A 10,778-nucleotide genomic window follows, 5' to 3' on the forward strand; every position below is an offset into this window, starting at 1 on the left:
TATGCGATCTAATAGGAACAAAATATATGATATGTTGCTGTAGGCTTTATTAAAATTGGGACTACATTTCTAGTAATTTTATGAATTAGTCCATTTCCCTATCAATATAATTTTAATTTTAATATCATTTTAATTTATCATATTTATCATATTTTATTTCATTTTTATGTATTTTATTGATATATTATTAGTTTAAATTTGTTATTTGTTATTAGTTTTAATAATCTTTAGTAATATATATATTTGTATTATATATATATATATATATAGTTTTTGTTTTTTCTTACACTTTTACTACCAATTGTTATAATTTTTCTGTATGTTCTTGTAGGGCTTGCCTTGAAATAGCAATAAACACTTTATCTCTAATTCTTAGGATTAGGAAAAAATAGAAAATAAATTAAACAGACAGAGAGATTAAAATTAATCTACATTGGTACAAATAATTCATACTATATATATAAATGATACTGTTTGACAGACTGGCTATACAAAAACAATGTTAGGAATTTGCGTTTTTTTTATTTTAATTACACTTACTAATTCTAAAGATAAATTGACTTGATATTGACTTGTAAAAGATATATATTCGCTTTTTATTAACGCTAAGTAAGAATATTACAATATAGAAAGTTTAATCTATCAATTTTTATATACGAATAAAAACTATACTCTCTCTATTGTTAATTACACTTGAAGAAATTTAGGGTCCGACTACATATGCTACAACCGTCGCGTGGTCTAGCTTGCCAGGTATCATAGATATCTTCTCCAATGTCTTTTTTCTTCGAGATCTTTGTTCGTGTTTTGAGAGTTGTACAAGGTGACCGTCTTTATGTTGTGCATAGTATAATTCCGTGTCTTCTAGGATTCGCCTCTTTGCTGCAGTTATACGTACCTGTGGACACAAGGCAGGGATTGATAAATATATTGTCAATCAATGAATAGATATAATAAAAATATACTGCACATTTATATGAAGTCACTGTTGGTTTAGAAAGAGTGAGGTAGTTTGAATCAAGGATTTGGACTGATCAATTTCAGTCCGGATAATGATCGGAGGCTAAATTCAACTTTTGGTTTCAGTTCTTTTACCGTAATGGTCACTAGGATCATTTTAATTTCGGTCCTTTTCAATGATTATACATCTGTAATCGTTGTCGCCGAAAGGACCGAAACCGAAAGTTGAGTAGCCTTAACTTTGAACCATAACTGTAACTAGTCTAAAATTTCATTCCGAAATTTCAACTGGTTTGAATCACATTGTGTTCTCTCTCTCTCTCTCTCTCTCTAACGAGTATCGAGTTGAAAAGAGATGCTGATATGTACAATTCATTCTAACAGAGCACAGATATCGAGATTAGGGAATGCGTAATCTATACCTATTATGAATACATCATAAAATATTTTTATTTTATTACCGCAAAGTCCAAAAGAAGTTCGCATAGATGTTTGGCACTGTTGCACGGCGGTCCTTCTCCAGAAACTCCGCGTCTCAACAGATCCTCCATTCTGAGCAAGGTAAGTTCGTGCCTTTGGTAAGCTTCAACAACTGGCAGATTGTTGCTGTTTACATTACTATTACTCGACTCAGTGTGCCGCAGATTTTCCGTCGATCTTCGACGAGTTTTTAATCTTGCATCGTGACTTTTCAATGTGGCATCAGCGCCGCTGCTGTGATTGGGTAAAACTGCAAATTTTCCAACCACAGGATCAAAATTATCTGAAATTCCATCACTCGTCAAAAACACTATGTCTCCTCTCTCGACCTCTGTTATAGCCAACGTCAAGTTGTTCAATTCGGGATTAGAACCATCTACCGGGCCTAGAGCTCCTAAGGCATCTCGCATGTCTCGCATGCAATGAATATCGTGAGATCCCCGCGTTATCTCTCTTACTCCAGTTTTCCTGTTTTGTTTTTGCATAAGAGACGATAATCAAATAATCCTAACTTATCTGCTGCAATTTGTAAATACATAACAAGAAATACATACCCTGAATATACGTAAGCTAAACTATCACCAACGTTGCAGGTACAAGCAATATATTTTCTCTGGCATATATTTGTATCGGTACTTGAACTTGGCAGTGGAAGGATGGTGCATACGGTTAAGGTAGTAAGCATTCCTTGCTCTTGAAGAATCATCGAATGTGCTGCATGGAATGATCGAAGTAACGCTATAAATACATCTTTTGTCGTTGTCATTTCACTATTAATAGATGGACAAAATAAAGTCTGGTTCAAATATTCTATACTTCCATGGACTGCAGATCTGGCTGCTATACTCGCTTTTGTACCTGAAACTCCGAATTATAAGTATCGCTTGCAATTAAATTAAGATAAAAGAAAGATATTAGAGAGGAAAAAAACCAAATTTGATTAAACATAAATAAAGATAAGTATAAAGAAGTATAAAGAAAAAAAATTATATTTTTCTGTCAGTTATTTTCTATCAGATATTAAATAAATCAATACTTAAAATTTAAGAGTATTGAATATATGTGAAAGTTACAAATACATCTGTCAAACAAAACTTTTATTGTGCTCCAACTTTTATTTCTGCCTTTTATAATTTGAACATATGTTTTAAATCTATGTTTTTACCCCAATTGACTCCATCTGCAAGAGCTAGTATGGCAGAGTTTGGTCTTGCTATAATGCCAAAACAATCGGCTATTGGTTCTCCATTGCTAGTGTCGTTTGTAGGATTTTTCTCGTACAAAGTAGTCGCAATTCCATATGCATTTTCGTGAGGATTAAACCAATCGGCAACTCCAGCAATTGTTATATTTGATGTTGTTGATCCTAAGAAAAGTTTTGTATTTTTATTTTGTAACAAATAAAAATCTATTTCAGTAATATCTTTGCTTTAGACTTACCACTTCTATATTGCTCATTTTGATCTAACATATCAATGTAATCAATGTCAGTATCGCTAATACTTAAATGTTTCTGTTGAAGATTGACTGCTGTAAGACCACTATCAGGACCAGTGTAGGCTGCGAATATTTCCTCATTTTCTTGAAAAATGTCGATCTGTTTGCTTGGCAATTCTTCTGGATTTCGGCCGTGTAAAATTGATGGTCCTTCTTGTTTTGTTTCTAGTCTAAGAAGATTAATGTAGACGTATTAATTAGAATAACATATTATTATAGATAAATAAAAAAAATGTGAAAATATTCAGGTGTGACTTATTTTTACCCATTGAGGTAGCGCGTGATGAAACAGCCACCAGGAAAATCTTGAGTTAATGATTGCGGGCTTCGAAGTGTCTGTTCCCCAAGGCCTATACTTTCCACAGCTCCAGCCAAATTGCTGATAGACAATTGGCGCATGAAACCGGCAACTTTCTTCCGTAAACTTGGCATCTTTCAAAGGGATCCAAGTAAAGGTACAGCGATTAAGAATGTTAATTATTGTCTAACACTACTTCATCTGATGTAAGGCTCATACCATGGTTATAGCTACCAGTGACAGATTTCAAATTAAACCTAAAAATAAAAATATGTTATAAAATCTTCATAAGTCAACAGTATAATGAAAGTCAAGTAACATAGACAACTAATGGAGCAAATGAGAGTTGATTAATTCAAATAATGCTAATTTAATAAATGTAACAAGAAAACACATATGTTAGTTACAATAAACTAATTATTTTTCTATAAACTTTTCGAAAAAATTTCTGATTCAGTACCCTGTATTCAATAACTTGAGAATGTTCATTTATGTTGAATTTCTTTTCTAAGATAAGAAATAAATTTATCATTTAATTACTTTTATATATATATATATATATATACTTAATCTATATACTAATATAAAATTTAAAGGAAAGAAATAGATTAATCTTCCTTAAATAAACAGAGTAAACAAACAAAATCAATTTAGATAATTTGATAATAATTACAACTTTAATTCGAGTGCAATACAAAATATAAATGTATGTATAATCTGGAGACACGGTAGTCAATTTATCATAAAACTGATTAATATATTTACATTTCATGGAATCTATAGAATTTTTTAAAATAAATTAGAAAATTGTCAATTTATGGTATCTAGATTGTTGGTTTTGAACTGAAGTTATAGTTATCCCTTTAAACAACACATAAAGAAACTCCATTGAATAATGATTGATCCTTTTGTTCATTCAAAGATCCTTTTGCTCATTCCGCAGTCGTCTTATTAATAATTTAACGTGTCACATATTGTTTTTCTAAACGTATACGTCAGGCAAGACCAGGCAAGGGTCTGAAGAGACAGGGACAGAGAGTCTGAAGAGACGTAAAAGGTTCTGCCAGGGCGACTCCATTTGTAATATAATGAGACAATTACCTGGGAAAATTCTCACTGCACAGGAATGAGATCACGACGCACGCTGTGCGAGAACATCGTTTTCCACCTTACCGCCATATTGGGACGATGTGTCAATAGCCGACTGACCGACCGTTTGCGATCGACGCGCGCGGCCGCCGCCTCCGCGGAACAAGGTCTACTCTTACTCCTACTACACACATTGGCCACATTTACACCGTGCGACCTGCTCTATACCGTGACCTAAAGTAGGCCTTCAACTAAACGTTCATCATAATATAGATATAGATTTATGATACTTTTGGAAGGCCACGTGATTTAGTCCTGTGATTTCTGTGAATGCCGTTTATAGTAACATTATTGCAGATTAACATATTGCAAATTAAATTGTTACAAGTTGTGCTTATAATTTGTTTTATAATATATTACACACAATTGCTTGTCCCATCTATCTTGTATATAATTTATACTCTCTATACGCGTTTAGGCCGATTTTAAATCTACACCTGCATTACACCTGCGTTACATCTCATTAAACAGTTCGGTTAGATCACTTGAGATTGTTGAAGGATCGTAAATAAAAACCTCACCAAAGACAGACTTGATTGCTTAACAAGCGTTAATATTGTCATGCAAATTATGTTGTCCTATTTACTTGTATACCTGTTTTAAATTCATACAGATTTCATTTGGTGCCTATTTCAACCCTGTCTAACTGGATTAGGGGAGCAGGCCTTATATTCTTTGGATGCATTCTTTAACATTTTATTTGTAAATTATATAAAATAATAAAGATATTTCTTGTACAATAAAAATTTGATTTTTAATATTTTTACATAGGTATTTTCATATTTTGTTATTATAAAAGAAAAAGGAAATGTAATTAAAAAAATGTGAGTAAAATCTTACATTCCTCTTTATGTTGGCCACGCCTGCTAGTTCTTTGAAAATTATATGTAAATAGTTTATTCTTCCTTTATCTCTCATTAGTAAAACAAAGATAGTACAACACAATGGGAGAGTTCAATTCGACAAAGCGGCTAGGTTTGCTCGCCAAGCAATTAAATTATTACATGATTAATTGGATCTACAGGTAAGAACCAATTATGCTCATTCGCTCGGCAAGCATGCCGATGGGTTTCAAATCAGACAAAGCTGCTAGCATATTCGTCGAGCGATTGAATGCAATTGGTTGGATCTTTAAGTAACAACCAATTACATTCATTTGCTTGGTAAGCATACTAGCTGTTCTGTCGATTTCAATGCATTCGTTGAGAGCATTCCCTAAATGCAAATCCAACTACATTCATTTTTGAGCAAAAGCTTCGCGTCTCTCACACAATTATTTATTTTTCTAAACTCTCTCTAATTCTCTAACATTTAAGATTTTATAGAAAATAGTATTGGCATTTAGTAAGATAACAAAATTTTAACTTAAAAAAAGTTAATAAGTATAAAAGTAATTACATGATGTTTTAAAAGTTATTTATAACTTTTATTTAACTTTTAACTTATTAAGTAGTTACTGCAACCTTGGAAAATAGATTAAAAAAGTATGTTTGACACACCCGCGCGCATACACACACACACACATACAGGGGAATATCTTGATATCAAAAATAAATATAATTCTACATTAATGAAAAAAATCCGTAAATTACATAAAAATTATTGAATATATTTTCCCTAATTTACTTTATAATAATGTGCTTTTCTAGATCTTTCTTTATGGCTATTCATATTAAACAAAAAACTAAAAATTATATTAGTACAAATATGATGTTATAACAGTAGTTATTTATTATATAATATACGAGATTGTAAAATTAACGAAACACAGAAATATTCTGAACAAAATAAAATATGTATATCTCTTCTCAACGATTCAATAGTTCTTTTTAATTAAAACAAGATGCATTAAATCCTATTCTATAATGTGCTTTTTGTTTTCTGTGTTCTGCTTTTTGTTATTTTTTACATTTTGTCTTTTTGCTTCTTATCCGGTTTTTTGTTTTATGTCGCCCAAGATAAAAGTTAACGAACTTCGGAAGAAACAGGAAACAAAAAGCATTGTAGACTTAATTAATGTATATACAATTTAGTTCTACAAAAAAACTATGTACAACAGTTTTTTCTTTGACAACTTAAATCACATTAACTCTATATATCTTAACAAAATGAAATTATCACTCACATCATGAAATTATTTATAAAAATCTTTATATTACTCCTGACGCTAACCATATTATACTTAGGAAAACAATGTCTTACATCACATATCTTTAAACATTACCAACACTTTGATTCTCTTGCGTGGCTAAAAAAATAATACGCAATATATTACATATATTTTGTACAAAGATATAGTTATTTCATACAAAGATATAATTATACATAACATTTCATTAGCTTTATACCTTTGTATGAATATTCCAAAGCTGTGGCTATGGTTCTCATATCTCCTTCTATACTGCGTGCCCAATTTTCTGCATCCCCGATTTCTTTTAAAGAGCTTGAGAAAGATTCTACCAAATTCAACCATAATTGCGTTTGTTTAGCAAAATTGGTTGCACTGTGTTGTAGTTGCTTTGCTTCAGCATCTAGCTTTTTTTGATTCAAATATGCTTGAGCTACACTGTAACAACGATAACAACAAAATATTAATCATATATATGTGTATAATATATATATATTTATAAAATTGAATATTATGTATGTACAAATAATAAAGTTTGTTTTTTGATCATTAAAGCTGGCAGCACATGATGTTTGTTTTCTTGCTGGATTGCTAGCTATAATAAATTCTTATCACTGTATTGACAATGATGCTGACACTGTCAGTACCATAGCCAGTACAATGGTAAGATTCTAATCTAGCTAGGAATCCAAGAAAACAAGCATCGTGTGTCATGCTTAAGATACATGGGACACAGATATATATTCCATCATTTATACATGCCTATCTATGAATTAGATTAAATTATAAACAAAAATTTTATTTACCCAACATTCAAGTGATCAACAAGGGCTTGTGTCAGATTGCTTGCAGCCTGAACAGCCTCTTTCCGCTTTTGCTCTGTTAAATCATTTCACGCATTTTAAAGAGATTATATTTAGAAATCATCATAAAAATCTTTAAAATGGAATTAAATAATTCACATATTTTACCTTGCTTTTCTTTTCTCACAGCTTGCTTGCTCTGATGTTCTTTGACGATTGCAGATAACATTTTTGGTAGTTGCTGCCTAAAACTGTATCGTTTCATGTTGATTATTTTTTACTTACAATAAATATATAACAATAATAACTTTATTACACTTACAAGTTGGATTTGAACAATGTTTAGGTGTTAGCAAAAAGCGAGATAACACGATATACAACTGATACAAGGTTTCACTAGAAATTTGAAGTAATTATTCAACTATTGTAACTGAGATACTGCCACATTTTCAAATTAAAAAGAAAGAAAGAGAAAAAACGAATCATCGATTATCAAAAATCAATTACAATTAAACAACAAATATGAGAACTGTCTCGATAGATTCATTATATAAACCAATATTGACCATAGTATAAATACCATGTATTCAACGAAGAAACAACTCTAGTTCGACCATAGATAAACCTCTAAGAATGGCCATCTCGACTCTCGGCCTTTTTCGTGTGAGACTTATGCCTAATTCACACTGGACGTAGCAAGTGTCAAGCAGCGAAGCAGCAACCAATCAGCAAGGCGATATTGTTTACGTCACTGTATATATAAATTCACCTCACTGATTGATTGCTGCTCCGCTGCTTGATGCTTACTGCGTTCAGTGTGAATTAGGCATTAGAAGTTTTCGTTAAGGCTTAAATACAATAGACACAGGCAATAGGAATAGACAACAGGGAATAACGTCCAATCAGAACGCTGATGTGTAAGCCCGGATCCTCATAGGAACAACAGCGCTTTGACACAGAGCGCTGATTTGTGAAAAGTTGGTTGTGGAAATAAAATTCACTCCCATCGTCCGTTTTTCACTAATCAACATTCGATATCAAAGCGCTGTTGCCTGTATGAGGATCTGGACTAAGTTTGATATTATATCCCAGAGTTCTGATTGGATGGCTCGTTATTTCCTGTGCCTATTGTGTTTAAGCCTTTAGCGACACCAATATCAATTTTATAAAATGATGTGAATAACGTATCATATTCTTACCACTGTATTGACAATGATGCTGGCACTGTCAGTACAATGGTAAGATTCTAATCTAGCCAGGAAGTCGACGTTGCTGATAAAATCGTAACGTTGAAAAATTAATATGCAGGTCTCATTATTCAAATTAAAAATTGATGTCTGGCTGCATCCACAAACTGCAATGGATATAAAGATAATATACATATATTTTATCTATATTTACGTAATTTACATTCACGTAATTATTCTTTTACATCCAGTAAGGGGCTCCGTACAATAAAAAAAACAGGAAACAGAGAACAGAGAATAAGAATTTCAACCTATCAGAAATCACGTATTGTAGAATACACAGTTTCTGATAGGTTGAAATTCTTATATTCTTACTGAGAAAAAAAATACAGTCAATTTTAATAAATATTTAGTTCAATACTGCCAATTAAACGTTTACTTACAGTAAATAAATATTTGTTCAGAAAAAAAAGATTGTTAAGTCAAATTAACATTTCTTGTATCAAATAAATATATCTTTATATTTAATAAATATTTAGTTGGCAATATTTAATTAAATATTTATTAAAATTGATTATACTTTTTTCAGTGTATCACCAATCGTAGTGACTCAGGGTAGGGAGCACATTGTGTTATCGATAGCTATAATCAAGATAATCTTTTCTTTTTAACAAATCTGATTTTTTGGCTTATATTCTCAATGATATATAGTATAAGAATTATTTACACTTCTTTTAACGATTGTATATAATAAAGAAAAAATTTTTTTCTTGTTAGAATCTGGAAATTATGCGTTCGAGCATCTAGCCAATTTTTTCTAAATAATGGATACAATGTAAATGATCTCTTAAAAGACTAATTTGTATATTCCGTATATAACTTATAAATATAACGAACATTTTTTACGTTAAAGTTAATGTAACTGACAAGATTCGATTTATACAGTAAATTCAAGTACTTTGTTAAACTAATTGCGATAACAGCATCGCGTAAATTAATTTATTTATATGTATATTATACTGAAGATGGTTAAATTAAGACCGAAACGTTTATATTTAATTCAAAATTGTTCTGTGTGAATTTAATAAATTTATATATTGTTCGTTTCCAATATCTTGTATAGTAATATATGCCCTTTATAATATTGTTTTCGTAATTAATATATATTAATAAAAATTCTCTCTCTCTCTCTCTCTCTCTCTCTCTCTCTCTCTCTCTCTCTCTCTCTCTGAAAAAAGGTGTAGATTTTCTGAGAAATGTTCCAATTCGTATAAAACATGTGAGAAAGTTATAAAATTATATAAAAATTCTGAAAAATTAAAAAATTCTGAGAAAAATTTTCACCAGAGTCAGTTTGTTTTTTAATGTATATTATTTCAGAAATGGCTCTTTTTGCAAGAGGGCTCGTTATTCAGAATTCTTATGTTTTCTCAGTTAAATGTTTGATTTTGAAAGATTCTATGTTTAGAAATTTCTGAAGAGGAATCAGAAAATTATTTTGTTAATGTCGTTTCAATTTTCTTTTATTCTTGTGCCCAGTTGTCTTTTGTCCTACGTATATGGGATTGATGTGTCAAAAGAGAATCAGATACTGTAGAGTGTCAATCTCATTTCTACAAAATTTATATACTACTGAATTTATTTATATATTCACGTTTTATGTAAAAAAAAAAGTTATTGAGATAGCAATCGATTTCGCAGCGTAATTGATATGTCAAAATTATCACAGTGTCTTATAAAGTCCACAATAATACATAGATAATTACATAGATAATTAAAATAAATTTTTTTTTCTAGTATGTAATCCATAATTGTAAATAATAATGTAGGTTGTTATAACTTTTGCGTTGTCCATAACATAAAAGTGTGTATTCTTCAGAAATAGAGAGACTTTAAGCTATGGACTGCTAAAAATACCTCTTGGTAGCTTCTGTCGTGGGAGACCATCATTAAAGATGTCTAGACGTAATCCTGACATTGTCCCTAACATTTGAGAGATTGCAAGCTATCAGAATATCTAAATATATCTACATATCAAATTTTCGTGTACCCCATGATGCTTATAACAGCAAAAATACCCTTAGTCCTTAATTTTATTTGTATCTGTTTCTTTATGAGTTTCACCATGAAAGTTTGTGATATATAAGATAATTATAAGCTATAACTAATAAGAAAAATATTTATTTGTCTAATAAGATACAAATAAAGTTATTTTTAATATAGCTATGTTTAATTAAAAAGTTCTTTATAAAAAATCATATAAGTATAACATTGGT

General features: G+C 30.7%; 2 protein-coding genes across 4 annotated transcripts; both read right to left on the reverse strand.

Annotated features, from left to right (window-relative positions):
- Positions 1 to 576: 576 nt before the first annotated feature.
- LOC108747091 (PP2C-like domain-containing protein CG9801) lies at positions 577 to 4,966 on the reverse strand. The gene is made up of 8 exons (XM_018484346.1): positions 4,337 to 4,966; positions 3,455 to 3,492; positions 3,203 to 3,369; positions 2,881 to 3,107; positions 2,606 to 2,806; positions 1,995 to 2,298; positions 1,422 to 1,908; positions 577 to 898 (listed from the first exon to the last, which is right to left on the reverse strand). The coding sequence occupies exons 2-8, from the start codon at positions 3,455 to 3,457 to the stop codon at positions 704 to 706; spliced, it is 1,584 nt and encodes a 527-aa protein (XP_018339848.1). The 5' UTR covers positions 3,458 to 3,492; positions 4,337 to 4,966; the 3' UTR covers positions 577 to 703.
- Positions 4,967 to 6,364: 1,398 nt separating this feature from the next.
- On the reverse strand, positions 6,365 to 7,985 carry LOC108747093 (biogenesis of lysosome-related organelles complex 1 subunit 1). 3 transcript variants are annotated; one of them, XM_018484350.1, is made up of 6 exons: positions 7,896 to 7,985; positions 7,638 to 7,711; positions 7,484 to 7,566; positions 7,319 to 7,391; positions 6,733 to 6,950; positions 6,365 to 6,632 (listed from the first exon to the last, which is right to left on the reverse strand). In XM_018484350.1, exons 3-6 carry the CDS (start codon positions 7,542 to 7,544, stop codon positions 6,598 to 6,600), a joined length of 387 nt encoding a protein of 128 aa, XP_018339852.1. In that variant the 5' UTR covers positions 7,545 to 7,566; positions 7,638 to 7,711; positions 7,896 to 7,985; the 3' UTR covers positions 6,365 to 6,597. The 3 variants fall into 3 exon arrangements, with proteins under 3 accessions (XP_018339852.1, XP_018339853.1, XP_018339851.1); XM_018484351.1 differs by lacking the exon at positions 7,638 to 7,711 and having other exon boundaries at positions 7,896 to 7,981; XM_018484349.1 differs by lacking the exon at positions 7,896 to 7,985 and having other exon boundaries at positions 7,638 to 7,810.
- Positions 7,986 to 10,778: the final 2,793 nt, after the last annotated feature.

Source organism: Trachymyrmex septentrionalis, unplaced genomic scaffold, assembly GCF_001594115.1.
Source record: "Trachymyrmex septentrionalis isolate Tsep2-gDNA-1 unplaced genomic scaffold, Tsep1.0 scaffold191, whole genome shotgun sequence".
Classification (NCBI taxonomy): domain Eukaryota; kingdom Metazoa; phylum Arthropoda; class Insecta; order Hymenoptera; family Formicidae; genus Trachymyrmex; species Trachymyrmex septentrionalis.

Excerpts from the sequence above, each read along its gene's own strand:
- LOC108747091 (XM_018484346.1), bottom strand. Across the intron at positions 3,108-3,202 it reads ATCACGCGCTACCTCAATGG|ACTAGAAACAAAACAAGAAG; the intron begins GTAAAAATAAGT and ends TAATCTTCTTAG. Across the intron at positions 2,299-2,605 it reads TGCAGATGGAGTCAATTGGG|GTACAAAAGCGAGTATAGCA; the intron begins GTAAAAACATAG and ends TCGGAGTTTCAG.
- LOC108747093 (XM_018484350.1), bottom strand. The coding sequence starts at position 7,544 with ATGTTATCTGCAATCGTCAAAGAACATCAGAGCAAGCAAGCTGTGAGA. Across the intron at positions 6,951-7,318 it reads GTTGATCACTTGAATGTTGG|TGTAGCTCAAGCATATTTGA; the intron begins GTAAATAAAATT and ends TCGTTGTTACAG. Across the intron at positions 6,633-6,732 it reads TTTGGAATATTCATACAAAG|CCACGCAAGAGAATCAAAGT; the intron begins GTATAAAGCTAA and ends TTATTTTTTTAG.